Source organism: Oreochromis niloticus, linkage group LG14 (genome assembly GCF_001858045.2).
Source record: "Oreochromis niloticus isolate F11D_XX linkage group LG14, O_niloticus_UMD_NMBU, whole genome shotgun sequence".
Taxonomy (NCBI): domain Eukaryota; kingdom Metazoa; phylum Chordata; class Actinopteri; order Cichliformes; family Cichlidae; genus Oreochromis; species Oreochromis niloticus.
The window spans coordinates 17,287,004-17,310,530 of NC_031979.2; the positions used below are offsets into that span (position 1 = coordinate 17,287,004).

Consider the following 23,527-nt stretch of genomic DNA (forward strand, 5'->3'; position numbering starts at 1 on the left):
CTCCTGAATAACTCGGAAACCACGTGACGTCGAGTAATGGTTTCGGATTGAGACAATCCCATAAAACTTTTTTTTTTCTGTTTCATCCAGACACAAGAGGGCAGCATGAGTCATTTGAAGCTAGACCACCAGGGAAGTTGCCTGTCACAGCACGGTTACTGCACGCAGTCAGTCCTCCTCATCATGCGTAATGAGATAACAGAGGAGGTAGTTGACTGCTGATTTGTCCAGCTGGAGGGGATTCTTACGGTTGTTTTACGTTTGACATCTCACAAAACTCCCTCAGGCTTTTAAAAGCCAACCTGCACAAAACTCACCTCCTCAGATCAAAGAGGAAATTGTCTTCTTTTTTTTTCGTTTAAAGACATCTAATGTGCACTTGAAAATCTGCAAAAAGAAGAAAAGAAAATCACAAGAATTTCAGCTCAGTCTTGAAAACAGACCTAACTGCACCTGCTGCAGCTCATCTGTGTGTGTGTGTGTGTGTGTGTGTGTGTGTGTGTGTGTGTGTGTGTGTGTGTGTGCTTGTGCAGGAGAGATACTCAAAAGCTATTATTTTCATAAACTATGAGCTTCTAATCTTTATCCAGAAACAGGTTCTATAAATGAAACTTTAAGTTGTGGAGAAAAAACCCCTCCTTTTACTCGTCTTCCTTTTTTAAATGTGATATATTTTCCCTGCAATTTTACAAAGTTTTATTTTATTTCTGCAGGGCAAAGCTAACGCAGAGCTGCAGCCTCCCCAATCTCTGTGCCATCCCTGTTATCACAGCGTCCTGGTAGTCAGAGACACTGTGACAGCTTGTCAACCTATGCTGACAGTTTACATCGACACTGAGGCTGCTTTTCAGAATGTACTCACCCAGTATCTGGAACAGCCTGCCTGCAGACTTGAGAGCAACCTCCCTGAAACCCTTTAAAATTTAAATTTACATTTCCCTGGATATATTATAAAAAAAATATATACACTGTTTTGATTTATTGCATTACCAAACCCACAGTGACTGCAGTGAGTTTTTTCTAAATTGATCTGCCAATGATGTGAGACTTTTTTTCTTACTGCTTTTTCACTTGTTTCAGCTTTTTTGCAGAACTTCTCCATAATGTGTAAAGTACGTGGACAGGTCTGTCTTTTGTGCTTGATGACAAATCTGCAGTCTACCTAAGTGATATTAAAACCCACTCTCCACTTGTTCAGTGAAACAGTAGCCACATTACATGTTTCATAACTGACGTCCTCATTTCTCTTTTGGCATTGTGCGATTTGTAGGTTTTTTCCCCCTCTATTTGTCCTACTTAGAGTGGGAATATCACAGAGAAGTGACAACCCTGTAAATCAGCTATGTGTCTATGGCAACCACGGGTATCCACTGTTATTTTGAAATGCCATTGAATAATTGATTTTCCGACTGTGACTGTGAGTCTGTTGTGCTTGTGATTTGCGGAGGAGTGTCGTTAAAAAGACTTTTACCCTATAGATATTATATGTGTCTGATGCACAGTATTACACACTGATTACACAAACACACATACAGAGTGCAGGTGTGTTTTGCAGGGTGAATTTTTCTTGGGATGATTAATTTGTCGCTCCAATTATATTTTCTGTCCGCTCTGTGATGCACCCACAAACTCTGTTGAACAGTATCAGGGTCAGAAAAATGCTCCGGATGATTCAGTGGATGATTTTTCTCCATCATATCATTTAGTCCAGTTCTTCATCATTTGACGTAGTTCATACTAACACATGTCATTGATTTGTCTCAGCTTCATCAATATTAATTCACTTATTGATCCAATCTTGCACCAATAGGTTTTAAGTGTCTCTCCGAGTGATTAACGACTTTAATCTCTCTCCATGTGTGCGTGCGTGTGTGAAGGAAAGATTAGTTGGCATCAAATGAGACAAGTTGAACTGATCAATTAGATGCTTGTTGATTTTCTGTTTTACTATGAAAGTGAAGAGTTGTCATGGAAATGGCATCTGAGATCTGCCATCCGTATCATTAAGCATGAGATCCAGTGTTCATTTATCTTGAACAGGTCTGTTAACCTATTAAGGTGACCCTAACATTAACCTTATGAAATCAGAATATGGACACATCTGGTATGTGTGTGCCCAGAGTTCATTAAATATAACATTTTACATCAAAATTGGAAATTTTGAATGCAATATCTTGTATCTTGGGACATGTTTTTTTTGAGTGTGCTTGATTTTAATTGAGTGCTACCTGAGGCATTGGATACTGATTTTTGTCTTTGTCCCATTGTGCACAGAGATTTCTCCAAATTCTCTGAAATTATTTAAAATATTACGTACTGTCGATGATTTGACGAATAAAGTGTTTGCATTCTGAAATTGTTCCACAATTTGCAATCAGTTTATGAGGGTTTTTTTTTTAGAGATTGGTGAACTGTTGTCCATATTTACTTCTGAGAAACTCTCTAAGATGCTCTCTCTATACTCAGTCATGTTACTGACCTGTTGCTAATTAACCTAATTAGTTGAAAAACCTTTCCCCAACTGTTTCTTTTGTTGCCCCAATCCTAACTTTTTTGAGACATCTTGCTTCCATCAAATTCAAAATGAGCTAATATTTTTCCTTAAATTATACATTTTCTCAGTTTATAAATTTGCCTGTTGTGGATAAAATAAGGGTCTATGACATTTGCAAACCATCCCAATGTTTTCACAACTGGAGCTGTGCATACAGTCATTGCAATCTGGCTCCCATAGTCCTTTTGCACTTAGTTTCTTAATGCTGTATTCAGTGATTGGTAACCAAGTTGTGTATATCACACTGGTATTAATGCAGTCAGTAGTAACTGGAAAATGTATGACACATCTGGTATGATTGAAAAAGGAGCAAATGTTGGACCTCAATTGCAAATTGTTATATTAAAGAAGTTTACTAAGTGGAAACTGTATACAGCACAACTGATTAGACACCTGCTTGGCTAATTGAATTACAGCCTGACATCCACATTTAAGAACCAAATACAAGACTAAAAAAAAGAAAAGAAGAAAGAAATGTGACTTCATCCATTTTTATTTTCAGTGACAGATTTGATTTTCTTGGTCATGCATAGATATTCTGCCAGAAACCATTTAACTAGGAGGTGCTGCAGAACCTTCCCCAAACTGCAACCTCTCACCCAGTTCACTGGTCCTCAGCTGCCCATCATCATTCTGGTCTGCACCTGCATCTATAAACATTATTTACACATTTGGGGTTTTGGTCCTTGTGGACTTATAAATGCCATCTGTCTATGCCAAATATGGCCTCACATCAGAACACTCCTACCTTTGTGTTTTGTTCTTGAACATTACCCATAAAGGTTGAATTCATGCTGAGTCCTTTTCCCCATTCAGAAGCCTGCACTTACTCATCTGTTTTTAATACAAGCTTGCACAGAAAATTGTGTTTTGTGTCATTTTTTAAGGGCGGGCAAACACCACGTCTGCTGCACTGCTCTTCCTGTACCTGCTACTGCTGCGACTGTGAAGTCTCACAGACTTGTTTCTCACATATTCAGGCCATTTCTTATCATTTGTAAGCCATGCTGCATCTGTTGCATTGCTCACAGGTACCCCCAATTTTAAAGGTAGCCTACTTCACTTGATTCATTAGATTAAGCACACATTTGCCCAACTTGAAAATAGAAACATTGTAGTAGAAAAAGACACCATGGAGTTTTGAAACATTTCTACAGTGCTGCACAGCCTTCTAGAAGCTTTGAATAAACGATATATTCACTAGTGTCAATGGAAGTTTGCATTCGAGTCTTGAGGCAGTTGTCATGTTTGGGGAGTTTTAACCATTTTCTATTGCTCTGACCCTTGGAAGACTACAAACACACATAGATAATGTGAGAGTCTGTTCATGCGTGCATGTGAACTCTTATATTTTCCTGTCAGCCCATGTGCTCATGTCAAAGCAAGCTTAGAAGGGTGAGGAGGAAGTGAGAGATAAAAGTCAGTAAGGCTATCACTGCAACATCTAAAGCCTGTCCAGCCTGCATGTGTGTGTGCATGCTTGCGTGTATGTCTATGCGCTTTTAATGGTCTACTAATCCCAAATGCATTTGGCCGGCAAACTAATCCAATGCTTGTCTAGCCAAGCTCTAAAACCCACTTCTATCTCACACTGCCATCTCCCTGCCTCTCCCCTCGATCCCTGCTTCTCTCTATCAACATCTATCTCCAGATGGTATCTTGGAGGTAGGTGTGATAGAGAAAGCGGGAGAGACAGACAGACAGAGAGAGAAAGAGAGGGCGGATGACCTCAACGGAGCCTCCTCATTGGAGCGCGTGGCGCGCTAGAGAGAGAGAGAGGAGAGGGGGTTCATTTGTTGCCATAGTGAAAAAGTAGATTAACCACCGCGAGCAGTGCCCTGACGGACTCGTGAGGGATGCTGTGTTTCTCCGGGAACATACACCTGTCCCGCAAGCAAAGGTAGGCTGCAACTTCTCTTCTTCTCCTTTCGTGGACAGAATCAGACATAGTGGCACGAGGACGGCGTGGATTACCTCATGAATTCTCGTTTTTTCTCCCTAAACCACACGACTTTTGCGTCTCAAAGTGCGAGGAGACGCTTCCTCAAACGACCCGCTTTTACACTAATAGGCCCATTTATGAGAGGAAAGCCAACACGAAAAGAACAGCAAACCTGTCTTTTATATGTGAGAAAGAAAGGGCCACATAATCAGATGTATTTTTTTATTGTTATTGTATTACCTACAAGCATATATTGATGAAATCATAAAATTGGGTTTTATTTTCTACAATTTATTGAATCGAGATATTTAAAAAGACTCGCAAACTTAATTTAAATTCAAAGATGCCATTACAAATGGAAAATTAGGTTTTCTCTCTAAAGCTAAAATTGGTTAATGGCAGTGTCCGTGTTAAAGCCTGTGCCCAGAGACATTTGCAGGAGAGCGCGATGTTTCTATTACATTTGCATTGATTTATTTCTATTTTTTTTTACATCTTTAATGATTTGATCTCTGTGGGTCTTTTAGGTGGACACCAGCCAAAGCAGTAGGTTAATGGCTCTTTACTCATCTGACCGCTATGAAACTTCAAATGCTATCGATCTCATACAGTGCCGTCGTCTCAGCCCACAGTGTCACCTCTGAAGTCTGTTTGATCAGAGAGGAGACAGACTCTCATAGTCTAGCCCATCATCTTCTTCCTACATATGAGGCAGTGCAGCTCACGGGGCAAATCAAACCATCCGGGGTTTTTGTGTTGCCTACTTTTAATCTACAGTATCCGGATCTAATTTTTGTTTGTAGCTGGGCGATTAGAGATGCGTGGGAGTGAAGGAATTAAGAGCGAAAATAGCGACACACGGAGAAAACACGTAGGCTGCATGCGAGTTAGACATAGGAAGTTAGACATTGGGCTCACAAAATCAGTAAGCTCCATCATCGCACTGATCAGTGTTGTACTCGTGGATTTCACTCGGTCACTTATCGCGTCCTCTCCGTTGCGGGATGCGCGCTGGGAGGGGGTGAAACAAAGTTGGACAGTACCTCACATGTGTAGTTTAAGCTTTAAAGAAAAAAGTGTTTGTGTGAATTACACTCAAACCTGCAAGGGTTTGAGTTTTCCTCTTAACGCGGTCCCTCAAGAGTGTTACAGTAACTCAGTAACTTTAGGCATTTTGTAACTGCTTATTTTGAAGGTGCGGCTGGACTAAACATCCACTGTCACCTGTAAAGGTTGTTGGTGGCGTGTGTGTGTGTTGGGGGAGGTAAATGGTTGTGTGTTGGAAGGAAGGAAGAAGCTGGAATCAATCAGTTGCCACAGAGGAAATAAAAAAACAACTATTTTTTAGTGCACTGTTTCATACTTTCATACTGAGCTCACTGAACGCTGCTGTAGTCACAAGACACATTTGATTGATTTATACTGGCTTAATTCTGGAATTGTGAGAAGAATGTTGAATGCTCATGATTTGTAAAATTTTGGCAAAAGGTGATTTTATTGACTGGCGTAAGTGGCAAAAAAGATGGTTTGAGCCCTGGAGGAGACTCAAATCCCTTTGGGGTCGCTTCAGCAAGGGCAACTGGTGTAAAAATGATGCCTCGTGCTGAAATTAACAATAAAGTTAGCAAAAGTAAATAATCAGTGTCTTTCTTTGGACATTTCAACTTTAAAACTGAACTCTGAGGACCTCAAATGTGCTCAAACAATATATTGTTGGGTAATTTTGCTGATTATTCATAATATTACTTAGCGCTTGTAAACCAATAGATAAGAGAACACAGAAATGATCTCTTTGGTAGTGCCCAATAGACTTTACTTAATGCTTTAAAAATGAATCAAACCAACACGATGTATGGAGCAGGAGAATGCCCAACGGATGGATGTTAAAATGAAACATGCCTGAACAAAACTGTCATTAGAAAAATTAGTTCAGATCCTTTGGGTGTCCATGATTTGGGCTTGTTCCAGTGTATCCCAAAGATCATGGTCGGATCTGGGGAGTTTTCGTTGTCCTGTTCCTGATTTTTCCCTAGCGGTTTTTGCAGCCTCTCCAAGCACATTATCCAGCTTGGAAAGGCTGCTGCAACATAATCAATTCTGTTTTATTCCAGCTCAGAGGATGGCTTGCTTTTGGTGGGATATAGCGTTCATGCCTTGCTATGGTTACACAGGGGCATTGCTTGTCTTTTAACAGAGCTTTGCTTGTTAATCTAGGAAATTTCCCACGTTACCAAAGTGTGCTACGCCCGTCTGGTACAGTACAAACTGTCCGTTCATATTTTCCATCTTTTTGTACTCATATTCACTTAAAAACACTCGATTTAACTTTTACTCACAATCATCCAGGGCTTGATTTGTTCCCATTCCAGCTGGAATAGCATCTGGGACCTCGCATACTGGTATCCAGGACCACTAAGCATCAAAGCTGGGCACATGCCGGATCCTTATAAAAAAAATTTGCCACTATGTTAAAGCAGCAACAAGAAAATAATGATCAGAGACACTCTTAGCGGCAGTTTTACAACCATAACAACCATAAAAAGCTTGCACATCTGCGCAGGTGCGGACAACACAACACAACCTGTATTTCATAGTGAATGAAATGATAATGAGGAGCGAACGATGCCAGTGATGTTGTGTGCAAATATGAACAAACCTCCTATTTTGGAGACACCCCCCCCCCCCCCCCCCCATTCCATAAAGAAGAAGGCATTAAAAAATACTACCCTGTGATCTAAATGGATTAGCCTTACAGTTGTAGGGTATTGCCTTACATGAGAATGATATAAAACTATAAAGCTTTGCAGATAAACCCCGACACTCGAATGATTACTCTGCCGTCTACAGTACAGCTGTACAGTATGTCTATTATTCACAGCAAGACTTGCGATTTGTCTTCATTTTCACCACATCAGGTCAATGGGAGGAAGGGGCAGGATGATGTGGTGAGATGGATGAAGTGAAGAAAAAAAAATGAGAAAAAGAAAGTGAATGACCCATGGGCACGCTGTTTCAATCATAAACAGCAAAGGGATGAGAGGGGGAAAGAAAAGTGGAGGGAAATGGGGAAGTAGGTGTTTAAGTGCAATTGGATAGAGGGAAAACTGCAGAAAAATGGTGGCTACATTTACAAAGATGGAGAGCAGGAGGGGGCAAAGAAAGTGGGGTCTGCGGAGGATGAGATACGGGGGAGAGAGGCTGAGAAGAGGGAGGAAAAGGGGGCGGGATGAAGAAGAGGTGTTTGGAGAGAGGCTCAGGTGTGCGTGACTGGAAAACGGAGGAAGCTCGGAAGCTGCACAGCCACCAGAGGCAGCTTGACATTGGACTCCACATTATTAGCCGCGTCTTTGCTCCACGGTAGGAACTTGCACACCGGTTATCAAACGGGACCGTGTCAGTGTTGTCGGAGGGGCACGTAGGCTCCTATAGGTAAGGCTTGATATCCAGATTTTGCATGCACATAGTCTGTATTCTGCTCAGACTCATATTGTCGCACTTTGTTATAACCCACTGGTCTTGCAGTATTCCTGAATGGACTTGCACTTACACGTGGCTTACTTATCCTTGAATTACACGGGTTCGCTGTAACCTAGTTAAAGAAAGCAGCCAATTGCGCTGATGTATGGGAGAAATAGGCATGCCGCTGAGACAGAGGACGGCCAGAGAGGCGGTTTTCACCGGCGCGTGTTGTAGCTGTGCTCATTTCAAACCGTGTCTCTTTCATGTTTCGCACCTTTCGATCTCTTTTTCGGTTCTGTGCAGATATTGGACTCTTCCCCCCCTCTCCTTTTCCCCCTCTTCTTGCGGTTAACGGATGCAGCGCTGCACCAGTCGATGTTGTTGTCTCTGGATTTGATTTCTCCTTGGAGAGACTCAGTTTGAGCAGACGCTGTACGTGCCTGTCAGCGATTAAGCACTTGCAAAGCGTCACATCATTCAATTAATTACTTTAAATTGATGGTACAGGAAGACCAACGAAACCACAAAGGATTAAAAGGACACAAATAAATAAATAAATGCACCTGGCTGAAAACTGCCGAGCGTCTTACTACTAATGGAGACTGCGAGTCCCAGATAAGTGCTGTAAGGTCACATCTTGTTTTGGGGGAGTTTTGCAGGCGCCTTGTCTCATGTGGCTGCAGCGGTTTAAGTCTTTACTGTCTAAGCCTTGTTGGCGTGACGATGCATGTGTGATATTTGTATCCCATTCATACCAGGAGCTTGTTGGTGATCCGTGCTCAAAGGCAGGCCTGCACTGACATACCTATTAGCTATCAAATGCCCATATCAGCTATGTCACTGTGGTGCACTTATAGAGGTTTAATGCTGTTTAGTGGTTCTTTTACTTAGTGGGTGTACTGGATGTTGCAGACAGGTGAAACGTAAAATCTAAGAGTGTCTTGGAGACACTGATGTTATTAGACAACCAATAACATCACTCATCTGTGGCACTGAGATGATTCTAGAGACAAGGCAGCAATTACAAAAATAAATCTTTAGTCTTCTTAAAGCCTGCAGAAACACATTGTGTCAAAGGGTTTGTGCAGAAAAAACTAAAAAAAACAACAGCAACAATAATGACCATCTCTTTAGCTGGGAATAGGAGGCACATGGAGAGAACCATTGTTACAAGCCCACTCAGCAAAAGCCTTCCCTGCATAAGTGAATGTGCACACAACACAGAAAAGCAATATGACCCATTTCAGATACCAGCAAGTAATTTGAAAAAACACCATTATGCCAGATCATTTTGCCCGTCCATTCCTGTTGACAGTTTATGTTTCATGTTATTATTTTATGTGGTATGTTGCAGTATAGTATTGCATCTCCTGTTTCTTTCGGTTGTATAAAAACACCTTGCAATCATTGAAGTAGTTCTTTGTTAATGTCAGGATTACGCCTGGTGAACATTTTGTTTTTCATGCAAAACGATTCAAGTTAAAGACTTATGATAACATTTCAGACTTAAATGTCATGTTTACTCAAACCTTTTTATAAAGGCTGCAAACCCCCAAAAATATTCCCCTCAAAATGTTTTACAGGGGGATATTTTGAGAGAACCTGTCAAAATATTAGTTTTCATTGACCACCAATGTACTCAGAGAAAAGGCAACAAAACATCTTTTGTGCAGATATCCATTTATCTTGACACGTCACATGACACATGCCGTTAAATGAGCGCGCTGGAGAAATAGGGTATGTGGGTAAACGCACATCTATTTGTATTTGGCACACTTCATTTGACATGATATGTGTCTCTCTGTGGGATCGTGTGTTGTTAATGACGGCGGTGAGCTTACTGATGTACATCTGTCTTAGGATGCTTTCTTCTTCTCCCCTCATTTAACCTGTCAGAATGTGCAGTCAGTGGAGAGCTTTTACAGTCAAACGCAAACTGCTCAGATGATGGAAAGCACAGCTATAATCTGTTCTGAAAACTCCAGACATCGCCCCCTCGCCCCATCATTAAATGCAAACACAAACGTCTGTGCGTCATACAGGACAAGATAAAGAGAATAAATGCATTTGTCTACAAGCCATGCGTCTAAATTTAGTGTAATTCTTAACGCCCCTGTTTAATACGCAGTAAATTAAATGCTTTCTCAACACATAAAGCAGTATGCGAGGCGGGGAAGGGGAGGGAGAGTGTTTGTTACTGCCTGTGTTGTGTGTTTCTGTCTGTGTAAAAGTTGATTTGGAAGGTTTTATAATGCCCGTGTGCATAGTTTGGATGGAGCTAGAGATATAAATGCCTAATGGCGTGTGCAAGATGTTTGTTTAGGGCATAAGGATTTGACTTTCTTTTTAGTTCGGCCAACAAGAGAATGATACGGGGGGAGGGACAGACAGACACAGTGTATCTGTCTGACTGAGTGTGCAATGCAGAAGCAGTGGATCGTTCAAGGGAGGGAGAGAAATGATGAAATGAACGTGGTGAAGCGGTTTTGGTGTGGGGGTAATGTGTGTCTGCTGTGCAGTGAAATTCTAGGGAGAGATTCTTCTATGAGGATTCTTCATCTTCATCTTTGTGTTAACGTGTCAGTAAAAAGACAAAAGAGGAGGCCAAGAACGAGACAGAGTTGCGTCACTGATGGAGAGGGAGCGCATGTGAGACAGAGCAGAGTTTTGTTTGATTTGTTCATTACTGGAGCAGCAGTTAGCCCTGTTGCCATCCTGACACTGTCACGTTAATTACGTACAGAGAGACTCTGTCCCCTGGTGCCTCTTTTTTCTTTTTAATCGTTCACGCTTTCTTCCTCTATCCCCTACTCTGTCTCTGTCTTCCTCTACCGTCTTCAGCATACACTCTGTTTCTTCCTCCTCATTTCCTCTCCTTGCAGTGTTCCTCCATCTGTCTTTTTTGTTCGCTTCCTTCCCTTTTTCACTGCTCTCCACATTTTTTTTTTCTCTCTCTTCCCCCAAACACCAGTCTGCTAACCGCCTGACATCCCTGCCACGACCTTGATCCTGTTTTGCATAAGCAGTGGATGCCATCCTCTGCTGAACTGTCCCAGCTCCCCTGCTGTTTACGGTCAATTAAATTTCTCAGTTGCGGTGAAGGAAAGTATTTGTGCAGCTTCGGGGTTAGGCAAATTACAAGTCTTACCCATTAATGCAGAGGGATGGCTACTTGAAAGTTTACCCGAAGGATGAAACTGATGCCCCCGCACTTGGCTGACTGTTAAACACAGGGCGCTTGGTGTACATCTCTTAGCTAGATATGTCCCATATGCCGTTTTGAATCATCCACTTAGTAGCTGACTTGCCCACGTCTTGCAAAAGGGGATTCTTCACTGTTGCCTAAACTCTGCACTTCATTAAAGGAATCCTTTCTATAATTTATAATAACAAGACACATGGAATACTCAGCGTTCTTTGCCAGAACAAAAGGAATACAAAACACCCCTGAAAGCACTGCTTTTTTGCCAGAAGGATGTATAGCAGTCTTGGTACAGTTTGAAAACAATTTAAATTGTAATGATAAAAACACAACGGGGGCTTAGTTTAGAGAGAACACCCAAAATTCACAATTAGAGTAATATCATTAAAGCAGCAAGAGAATAAGCTATAACATGCCCTCAAATTTGATTTGAAGAGAGTCGGGGGGCAGACACTTGAGGATTGACTTGTGGTATGCCATGTTAATGGTTTTATTTGGTACTCATCATTGGTTTCAAACAGTGCAGCTAATCTTCAAGGACCAAAAACATAAAAAGGAATTAAAGAGAAAAAAGGGACCTCTAATGGGTTTATGTGCACTTGTTGGCATTGTGGTTGTTGTGCACTGTATAAAACACCTCACAGCAGCTGTGAGGTGTGACACAGCTGCTGGCAAATGCAATGGTCAATATTTTGATTTTATTTGCACAGTTTTCCTTTATATTAGCGACTAAATGATTAGAATTACAAAAAGTGAGGTAGAAAATACAAACTAAGGTGCTAATGTCCTGTTTTCTGGACTTTCCAAACAGTAGCTGGAAAAAAAAGCACAACATCACTTAATATGTGTCATTCAAAAAATGCACTATTCAATCTGAGCTCAAGGGCGTTGAGCCAGTACTTGCGTGTTCAGTGCTGTGAAAAAGTATTTGACCCCTCCCTGATTTCTCACGTTTTTGCTTATCTCACTTATGTATTTAAGATCATCAAACTAATTTTAATATTAGACAAAGATAACCAGAGTAAATACAAAATACAGTAAATCACGATTTACCTGGCTCTGTGGAAAAAAAAAAAAAAGTAACTGTCTCCCTATGTTAAATCGTAATTACATACCTTGGAAAGTTCAAATTCACAAGCCACACCAAGGCTTTTCCAGGCATCTGTTGGTCTGGAAAGGGTTACAAAGCCATTTCTAAGGCTGAATACTAACTTAACATAACCATAGTGGGAGCTGTTATCCAAAATTGGAAGAAACTTGGAATAGTGGCGAGCCTTCCCAGGAGTGGCTGGATGAGCAACATTACTCCCAAGAGTGCATCAACAACTCATGCAGGAGGTCACAAAAGAACCCAGAATAACATCTAAAGAACTACAGGCCTCATTTGCTTAGGTTAAGGTCAGCCTTCATGGTTTAATAATAAGACAGACATTGGACAAAATGGCATCCATGGAAGCGTTCCAAGGAGAAAACCATTGCTGACCAAGAAGAGCACAAAGGCTCGACTCACATTTATCAAATAACATCTTGAAGATCTGCAACACCTTTGTGAAAATATTCTGTGGGCTGACGAGACAAAAACCGAACTTTTCTGAAGGTTTAAGTCCTGTTACATCTGGATAAAACTAAAATCATTTAATAAAAGAATACCATACCAGCTGTCAGAGACGGTGGGGGTAGTGTGATGGTCTGGGCCTGCTTTGCTGCTTCAAGATCCAGACAAGAAGATCCAGACAACAAGCCATAATTATGCTCTCTACCAGAAAACCCTGAAGAAGAATGTCTGGGTTATGTAGCAGGACAAGGATCTAAAACACACAACCAAGTCCACCCTTCATTGGGTAACCCCCCCAAACATAACAAAGATTTTTGAGTCCAGACTTAAATCAGCTTGAGATGGTTTGGCATAACCTTAAACAGGTTGTTCATGCCTGTTACAATTATTGCTGCGGCAGGTTTTAGGTTTAGAGGGCAATTACTTTTTGATATGGCGGTAGGTAGCTTTGGACAGCTTATTCCTTTTAATAAATTCAGTCGTATATGTTACAAAGAAATGGTGCTGTCATAAAACTAAGAAATGTGTCGGCAAAGCTCCTTGGCCTAACCATTGTTATTTAGTGAAGTATGGCAAGTGTGGAGTAATGTATGTGTAATGTGTTTGCCAGTAAGAAGGCTGTAAAACTGGCGATGATTCAGATCTCTAGGGTGAAATAAACAGTTCGGACAACCACTCTCATGATGTGAAGCATTCTTCACTTTAACACAGTGCTTCCTGGTACAGTGAAAAGCTGCTATTTCTGTCCTTCTTCTGTGCAGTTTTCTCACTTTGCAAAACTACCCATTTGTACCAGGTTGGACCATTTTTGCCACCCCTGTTGTACTTTTATTCAACCACAAGTTTTATGAATTCAAATTAAAGACCCAGGTTATTATACGTGATGCTAAATTTCTAGCTAAATTTTATGCTCATAGCTTTACATAAACATGTCTGTCTATCACTGATTCCTCTGCCTTTTAATTTGATGATCCAGGAGTTATTGCAGTCAATGGGATTTAACCCGAATTTTCTTTTACATTTCCCAGGTTGCATCGCTGCACCTATACCAGCCATTGCAGTGATGGTCCCACCTTGAAATCCAGACGGAGCAAAAACGAGTCAGAAGAAAGGATCGTTCTGAGATCTTCAGTTTTCGAAAACTCCTCCGTGCCACAAACTCATGCCATGGCCAGGAAAACAGTTTCTCGGACAAGTAGTTCCCTGTGACGGATCCACAATACAAAGTTGAGGTCTGCTTCTTCTTAGTAACCCGAAAGGACCAAGATGATGTTTTGGCTGCTGCTAGTTCTGTCCATTTGGCTGGGTCCCGATCAAGCCGACTCTGCTCAGTCCAATGAACGGCGAGTTGTAGCACATATGCCTGGTGACATCATCATCGGAGCATTGTTCTCTGTCCATCACCAGCCTCCTGCTGATAAGGTAAACTGAAGTGGTTGTGTGGTTAATACTGGTATAAATGAATCATCTGTGGCTAAAATGATTACATTTTACTTCAACTGAGCCTGTGTAATTATTGCTGGATTTCAAAGAAACGCCATGAAATGATATAGAAATTAATACTTTTAACACAGCGACAGAAAATTGATGCATTTTGTCCAATCTCCTGTACCAAAGGTTATAATGTTGCTCTGGTTCTGAGACCCAAAGAATGCTTTCAATTTGTAGAATGGGTAGCTCTCTGTGAGTCCATCGACATTTAAGTTCCATTAGCTGCCCCGGGAACCAGAAGTCACCCACTGACATTTAAGCTTTTTCCATCTCATTAAGGATAATTGCAAACAGGAAAAATCAGAACAAGGCAGCTATGTGAATACAAAACCAATATTATTCCAACAGTGAAGCACCTGTGTATTAAAAAGCACGGTCTCCTGCATTCATATGGGTAAAAATAACCATTTATAATAATCTAAATGTCACTTCACTTTGGCTTGATTCCTATCCCCCTTGCGTTGTCTGATCAGGTGCATGAACGCAAGTGTGGTGCGGTGCGAGAGCAGTATGGCATCCAGAGGGTGGAGGCCATGATGCATACACTGGACCGCATTAATGCTGACCCGTACATCCTTCCCAACATCAGCCTGGGCTGTGAGATCAGGGACTCCTGCTGGCACTCGGCTGTGGCTCTGGAGCAGAGCATCGAGTTCATACGGGACTCGCTGGTCTCCTCTGATGAGGCCGAGGAGTGGGGCGGCGGAACTTCTTGGGGAGGCGGAGGAGGGACCCTGAAGTGCTCAGACCCCTCTGCCACTCCAATGCGGGGGAAGAAACCTATTGTGGGTTTAATTGGACCTGGGTCAAGCTCAGTGGCCATCCAGGTCCAGAACTTGCTACAGCTATTCAACATACCACAGATTGCCTACTCTGCCACCAGTATGGACCTCAGCGATAAGGTGAGCTCTGTTCCTTGTAGACAAATGCTACTGAAGCTCTACAGTTGCACACAAATAAACATTATATAAGAATCAATTACAGAGAAAATCTATTACTGCCACTTTTACTTTAAATTAATTATGCAAAGTTATTCATTACTTACTGAGTTGAATGCCCTGCATGCTCCTGCAGAACGCAGCTTGACGCTCTTTTTGTTTCTGTTGTTCCAGAGCCTTTACAAATACTTTATGCGGGTGGTGCCTTCAGATGCCCAGCAGGCAAGAGCTATGGTGGACATTGTCAAGAGATACAACTGGAGCTACGTGTCTGCAATACACACAGAAGGTACGGTCACCCACGCAGACTCTTATGTTTTTCTTTTGTCCTTTTCTCTCTTTTTCTCTCTGTGTTTGCCTCATTATACTGTGTTCTTGGCTCCTCTTTATATTTAATTGCCTGAAATACCTTCGAATGCAGCCATGTCCAAGCTGAAAGACATCTGAAATCTGTGATGCCTCAATAAAAAATAACATAAAACCAGAACTTTCTCATAAATTCCAACTAAAAAGAAAAAGCAGGAAAATTGTCTTTGAAACAAGGCAAGGAGTTTTATCAGCGCAAGGATGTGAAGGAAGAGGGGAGAGGGAAATACAACTGACGAGATCAGCCACGGCGTAGCGACGCCGCAGCAGAGAGCGAAGGAGAAGTGGTTATTACAGAGATGAGTTTTCAGCTTATGAAAGGAAATGTGATAAAAATGGAATTACTGTAGATGGGCTAAAGCTACCTCTGTGCCAAGAAGCTGATGGAGAGTAGATCAGAAGGTGATGACCGGAGGACAGCGGGGTCGTGAGAACTACAAATTATGCCCGAGATCGAACTCTCAAAATAAATGCCTCCATCCTCAGTGGAAAATAACAAGGGAAAAGCACGTGAAAACCTGGAGGAGGATTGTGTAGTACAGACAGAGAGAATACTTGCAGGATTTGTGTGACTCATTCATTCACTCTCTCACCCTGAAGTTAGCGGTGAGTTGAGTCACTTGGTTCACTGGTGGAAGATGCTGAAGATAGTGCAACAGCTACCTGAACTGCAGGACAATGAGTACCTCTGTGCCCGCCGAGAGAACAGCTATTGAACCTGAAAGTGTACGATAAAGAGCGATAAGCACACACACAAACACACATATCAAGGATTGTTGATCCGGGCCTCTGGCTTTGCCTCCAGCTGCTGCAAGAGCTTTTGAATTTAGGTGTAATGAGTCTGTGTGTGTGCGCGTAGGTGTGTGTGTTAGTGGTGTGCAATTATCTAAGAGTATATATGTGTATATGCATATAGGTTTGTGTATATGACAGAAATAAGTGTATGTGAGAAACAGCAGATCTGTACATTTGAAGAAATAAGGCTGCTGAGTGTTTTGTACCCTGAGATTTGCTAATAAGAGTGCCACAAATCAGCACGAAGTAATTTGCGCTAGTGCGCCCAAATGACTTTCATACACTATAAATTTCTCTCACAAACGCTTTCACTGTAGAGCTGTGCAATAATAAATGTTTAGTTAAAACTGATTGAGCGTGAGTGAGCATATGACTCACTGAACCCTGGTAACATGGATTGATTCTAGTAAAACCTTGTGAAATTAAATCCTTATTTGCTTTAATTCTCCTCCAGTGAAATTGAGAAAGGGGTTCGTTCACAGATGTTGAGACATATTTATAAATTTTGTCTGAATTTGTTTATTTAAATGAAGAGCTACAGAAAGATCAGGTCACATATTTAGAACAATATGGTGCATATGTGTGACATTTTTGTTTTCCTTGTAATAAGTGTGTGCCTGTGGGCTTACATATATTGCTATAGCAGCATGTATACAGAACAGCTACAACATTAAAACCACTGTTGGTTGGATCCCTGGCTGTTCTGGATCTTAATATCCTTGTGCAAGATGTCTCAGAAAGCACTAAAGCATAGAAAAAAGTGCTTGTTTGGCTGTGAATGGATGATTTAGGAACATAAAGTAGGAAATCACTGTCTAAGCACTGTGTTGTGCAGAAGCCTTGGGTCCTGACAATCACATGGACATTACTTAGGTGTGTACAACTTGGCAGACTATACAAGAGCCCCTGATGGCAATGGTCTTCTCCAGCAGGACAGTGTGTGTCTCCACCCTTAAGCACAGGGCAGGGAATCCAACAAACAGCGCAAAACATTGATCAAACCTCCAAACTTCCTACATCCTGGATTTATCTAGAATCTTCTGAATGGACTGGAATAAACCCACTTCACAGAAGCTCGACTGCGTGTTCCACAGGACCCAAAAGATTTTCTTCTGGCATCCTGGTGCCATACAATGCATGACACCACCAGAGTCCTGACACTTCTAGCAGCACATGAGAAATGTGCACAATATTATCAACATTTCTACAGATTTTATGCCTGAGAGAGTGTTTGTCTTAGCTTAAATGTGCGGAAAATACTGGTCTTTTCAATTACAAAGACTCAGCTTAACCTTGAAACAGGTTTTCAAGGTCAGATTCTCCCTTGTCAAATGCAAAACATGGCAAAAACAATTAGTGCGAGAGAGAGAGAATGGATTAAGACGAAAGGCAATGGATGGAAAAGGAGTGGAGGACTGAAGGGAGAGGACATATAAGGTGGGGGTGCGGAGAAAACTGTAGGAAAAATAAGGGAAATGAATGATTTATTATTTTTTTTTTTAAAAGAACCAAGATAAATTGAGAATGGGGAACAAGGAGGGAAGAGAGAATGCAGGGAACCGATGATAATAATGCCAGAAAACGACAGAAGACAGAGTACAAGGTGTGTGTCTGTGTGTGTATTACGATGTGGAGTGCTTGCAGTAGATAAGAGAGCGTACAGGAGCTGAAGATTCGGAATAAGATTGGTGGTGGTGCTGGTGGTGGTGCTGGTGGTGGTGGTGGTGGTGGTGGGGTGTTACAGAGACTCATTAATTCTCTGCATTAAAATTTTGCATCTGGAGGCAAAAGACAGGGGAAAGTGATATGCAAGATACTGGAATACATGGAATATCAGCAAAGTCATTACAGTGAAGTAATGAAATACTGTATTATTTTTTCACCGGGAGGATATAAGGTACATGCATGCAATATGTTGATGTTATTACTGTTTCTTGGTTGTGTAACGCAGACTGTGGGCCTGACAGAATATCTTTTCAGCTGTGACTGCTAAAATCGATGCTTGAGATGGACGTAAGAACTCTCGAGCCAAGCACTTTCCCACAACCTTTAATGCAAAGTAACAGGTTCTCTCTGTAACTCAGTTTTAATGGGTGCTTGTTCTTTCGCGAATATGTCAGTGTCTAATCCTCAAATTTCAAACGCCAAAGTACCTTAACAAAAGCTGATTTAAATGTATCACATAGGGCACTACTATTAACAGAGAATTAGTAGAACATCATTATATAGCCTTCCTTTGGTCACTTTAACCACAGATGCTAAAGGTGAATTATGGCAGGAACTGTAACGTAACACCTCAGATATATCGTGTTCCAAAACATTTGATGAAATAGCATCAAGAGAATTGAAAGGTCAGTTGCATGGAGCATATATTAAAAAAATATTTCATAAATGACCTTTTAATTTAGCTGATGTCTGTTGGACAGTGGCAGAAACACTGGCAGTTCTTGGAATAAAGCCTTTGTAGAGCACCTTGGGGAGACCTGCCTATAACTGAAGATGCTTATCTGCATCACTAAATGCTGTGGAGGGAAAGGGACCCTCGTTTTACCGTCAGCGTTTTCCTAATGCACCATCCGCCATTGATCACATGTGTTTCACACGATGATCACAATAGGTTGCGAGTCCAACAACTCACTTGCTGTTCATTGTGTGACTTTAATCAGCCAGAATCATCATTATCATCCTTCACTACACCGAGTTTACCATTTCTTTGTTTCACTCTTTCTCTGCGGCCTTCATCTCCCATTTCTCTCTGTGTTCCTCTGTTCACCTCAATCCAATTCAGCTGAATGGGTTTTATTGGCATGATATTTGACATGTGTCACCCCGCCACGCTGAAACAGAAGTTGATCAATGTCTCAATAAATCAAGATGTCAACCTTCCCTCCACCTCTTGCTCTGTAGCCGCACTACCGTTTTGTCTTTTCTCATTTCTTTCTCCTGTTTGTCTTTATTGGCTCATTTGATCATAGCACTGCAGATTCTCCCTCTGCCTCTCATCCTCTGTGTTTTGTCTTCCTCTCTGTTCTCGTCGTCCTCCTTTCTGCCATTGTGTCTCTCACTCACACTCTGGAACAAAACATGGTCCTTGTCTATTTAACTCCTGTGCCTTTTTAGGATTGAGGAAGAGGAAAGTAGGAGGGGTTAGAAAGGGCAGTGTAGAGAAAGGTTTAATGAATGGACAAGAAGGGAAAAAAAGTGTTGCCTAAGGGTGAAGATTCAAAGAAGGACAGTTTCTGGATGGGTCCCCAAACAACAACAATGGCTTGTGGTTTAATGAGCATGGGGTCACAAGACTGCATCTACTCAAATTGGCTTGTCCTCGGGTTTCAGAACTCATGTTCAGGGAATCAATTTAATGGCTTCTGTTAAGACAGATAGTAGTTTGCCAAACATCCTTCAGACCAGGCGCTATGAAGAGGGACTAACTACATGGTCATTAAAGGGGAGACATGTCTGACCTATATGCTTTTAATGGGAATTAACGATTGTTGGTTTGCAACAAAATGAAGCTGTGTATGAGGAGAAAGATGCCTAACATTTCCACTGACCACAGGCAGACCTGCAGACCCAGATTCCTGATGAGAACAGCTTTTCCACTTTCCTCAGTCCATTTTAAATGAGCTTTGGCTCCGACACCAGTGTTCCCTGTTCATGTTCACATGTGGTTTCTTCTTTGCATTATAGACCTTTAACCTGCATTTTGGATGCCACAGTGAATTGTGTTCAGACAGTGATTTCTGGAAATGTTCCATAACAGAATCATGCCTGTTTCTAATGCAGTGCTGCCTGAGGGCCCAAAGATTATGAGCATTAAATATGGATTTTGGGGGGGGGTTGTCCCTTGTGCACAGAGATTTCTTCAGATTCCTGGAATCTTTTGATGATATTATATGCTGTAGATGATGAGATATTATAAGTTTGTACAGTTTTATATTGAAGATTATTATTCACAGTAGGCAGAGCTGTTTGCAGATTGATGATCCTCTGCCCATCTTTACATCTGAGAAACCCTGCCTCTCTAAGATGCATTTTTAATACCCGATCATGTTACTGAACTGTTGACTGTTAACACAATTTTTTTTTTTTTTATTATAAAATTATTTGTTGCCCCTGTCCAAATTTGTGTTGCTGCTATCAAATATTTTTTTTAATTAAATACTAAAATGTCTCATTTTGGACATTTGTTTTCTCTGGTCTACTGTGTAGGTTTATGGGTTTTGCACATCTGAAATGTTTTGAAACTGGGTTTGTATGACATTGAATCTTTTTGGTGTGCATTTCCTGGAGTGGTAACACCTCAAATCTCAGATATTTCTCCACAACTGTACATACCAGTTGTGTGTTAGGTTCAATTTAAAATCATATCACTTCCACAAAAAGCGAGAAACCTACAGTGTGATTTGCAGAGCTCCAGTTTTTGCATTTGTCATTAACTTCACGCCTACTTATTAGTTCCTTACAATTATATTGAAATAGATGCATTAAGCTCCATCACTCCACCAGAAGTGATGCCAGGCTTGGAATCAAAATGCATCCCAGTGTTGGCCAGAAAGTTTCCCTGACAGACAAATGAATTTGGGAACCAGTACAGAGGAAGAGAAGACCGCTACCAGTTGCAGCCCTTTTATGCGTGTGGGCTGGCTTTTGTTTGGGAATGGTGGGAGCAAAAGTGTGTTTGTTTGACAGTGTGTTAGCATTGTTGAGTAGAACCGAGACAGTGAGAGGCAGAAAAAGAGAGATAAAGAGAACCACGGCAACTTTACTGAAAGAGAAAAAGAGAGAGGGCGAGATGTCTCACACATAAATCCCTGTTGAGTCCTGAGTGAAGTAGGTTACAAGCTTTATCGATTTTGATGATGGTAACTGTGTGTGTGTGTGTGTGTGTGTGTGTGCGTGCGTGCACGTGTGTGTGTGTGTGTGTGTCAAAGGATGGTCTGCACCATCTGTCTCCCACTCCTCTCACTGAGACACTAATTACAGGACTTTACACTTCACTCCACCACACTGACTGGCCTGACTGTAGACAGACACACACACACACACACACACACACACACACACACACACACACACACAGAGCGAGATCAACAGTGGTCTGGGACTGTGGGACCGCTTCTAATTTCTGTATAATTTTTCTCTTCCTCATTTCTCCCTTGACCTCTTCTTTTTCCTCATCAATTTATGTGCTGCACAGATCAATGATACATAATTAGGTTGCATTCTGTTACAAACAGACAGGAAGGAACAAACATTAGACAAAAAGAGGGGGGTTTGATCTTTTCTTCAATCAACATTGAGAAAGGAAGGAGATAAGAGGAGGAAAAATTAGAGAGGGGAATCCTATCATGTTCTTTGCCAGTGTGTACAACCCTTCATTAGCATAAATTCCAGGTCACCCACTTTCTCTGGCAAAGAAAGGGGTGCCACAGTGGGGAGATGCTTTCTCTGACACAAATTTCAGCATGCAGGCATCTATCTATCTACAGTTAAGTCCACAATTTGTTGGACAAAGACAAAGACAAACACCACCACACTGGATTTTAAATGACACAATCAAGTTGTGAATGACAAAAGTGAAACAGTTTTTAATCAGGATGTAGCATCAAGCCAGTTAAACTAATGCAATATTTATCTGGCCAGTTAAGTAGGAGTGGTTAATCACTTTCGGCTGTTGGGGTTAATGAAATTAAGAGCAGGTACACTAGAGGGGCAACAGTGAGACAACCCCTAAAACAGGAAAGGTGTTACAGCTGGAGGCCACTGATGTTTTTTCCCCTGCGCCTCTTTTTGGACTAGTTTTTCACTAGTTTTAGCTTTTAGCTAGGGTCAGTGTCACTACTGGTATCACGAGGCGATACCTGGACGCTACAGAGGTTGCACAGGTAGTACAATAAAATATCTCTGACCAACAAATCAGAAACAGACTTCATCCTATAGGGAGCCCTGTACTCACTGCCCTGCACTGTGTAGTCTGATTAGCATTTGCATAGAATACCAGAAATGGCAGGTCCACCACCAGTTCCCTGTGCTTTTCAAAGATGAGCGGAGGTTCACCCTGAGACATGGAGAAGTCGTGGAGAACGTAACATCGTTCAGCATTGATGGTATGTCAGTGATGGTCTGGGGAGGCATATCCATGGAGGGACGCACAAAACCTTTTCCAGCTAGGCAACGCTACCCTGACTGCCATTAGGTATTGTGATGAAATGCTTAGATCCATCATCAGACCCTACGGTGGTGTAGCAGGTCCAGGGTTCCTCCTGGTGCACAACAATGCCCGGCCTCATATGGTGAGAGTATACAGGCAGTTCCATGGGAAACTGATGCTATTGACAAGCCCCCATGATTGCCTGACCTAAATCAATGTTTCAGTCTATTCAGTACCTCCAGACTGGACCTCAGACTGGACCAGGGCACCAGCGATGCCATTATTAGTCTAAAAAGCCCATCAAATAGACAGGAAAAACTTCATGAGTGGGAAAAATCAATAGTCTGGTACATTTTTAAACGGAGGGAATGATATGGCCAGCTCAGCAACATCAGGTCTGAAAGGTGCCAAAATCTGTCTGTCTGGTAGTGAACCCTATAGAGGTTGCATGAGTCTATTGAATCCGATATTAAGTGATCTTTAATCATCATTGATCTGCCAATTCCCTACCACAAAATCTGTGTGATGGCTTACTCTGTCCATGCAACCCATTATTTCACTTGGATTTCCAGCAGAGAGAATCTATCAGAAGTGGACTCTCAACTGCTGTGAGATAAATGTGAGAAAGGGCAACTTTGGGCAATGTCTAGACTTGATTCTCCTGACATTTTCCCAAGTTCCTGTGTGGAATAGTTCATCTATCTCTCTATGTGCTTCCATCTGTCGACACAGACACATTTTCCTCTCCTTTTAAAAAAGTTGTTTAAGTAATTCTGCCTCAAAACTGAACTAATTAAAAACGTCACCTTTTATTTTTGTATTTCTAGGGAACTATGGTGAAAGTGGGATGGGGGCGTTCAAGGACATGGCAGCCAAGGAGGGCATCTGTATCGCCCACTCTGGTAAGAGACGCAGGTCAAAATAGGCACAGTGAAGTCAACTGTAGGAGTCATAAACATTATTAAAAAAATTATTAGACAGGAAAAGGCTTGCTGGAATTTTAGTTAGTATATAGTTTAGTACTGATTCAAAAGCAATAGAGCAGAAGTGCATCACCCACATAAAGTGCTG

At 41.6% G+C, this 23,527-nt stretch overlaps 1 protein-coding gene across 4 annotated transcripts in view; it reads left to right on the forward strand.

Moving 5' to 3' along the window:
• The first annotated feature begins 4,313 nt into the window (after positions 1 to 4,313).
• Positions 4,314 to 23,527, forward strand: part of grm5b (glutamate receptor, metabotropic 5b) — an 86,413-nt gene continuing 67,199 nt past the window's right edge. The window contains exons 1-5 of one of the 4 annotated variants that reach the window (XM_019345268.2): positions 4,314 to 4,454; positions 13,741 to 14,134; positions 14,677 to 15,105; positions 15,316 to 15,430; positions 23,284 to 23,358. In XM_019345268.2, coding sequence (XP_019200813.1) covers positions 13,979 to 14,134; positions 14,677 to 15,105; positions 15,316 to 15,430; positions 23,284 to 23,358 — 775 coding nt within the window. In that variant the 5' untranslated portion in view covers positions 4,314 to 4,454; positions 13,741 to 13,978. Of the gene's footprint in view, positions 4,455 to 7,714; positions 7,926 to 13,740; positions 14,135 to 14,676; positions 15,106 to 15,315; positions 15,431 to 23,283; positions 23,359 to 23,527 lie in introns of those variants that run through there. The other 3 variants (XM_025898278.1, XM_019345269.2, XM_013269371.3) reach the window with 3 other exon arrangements.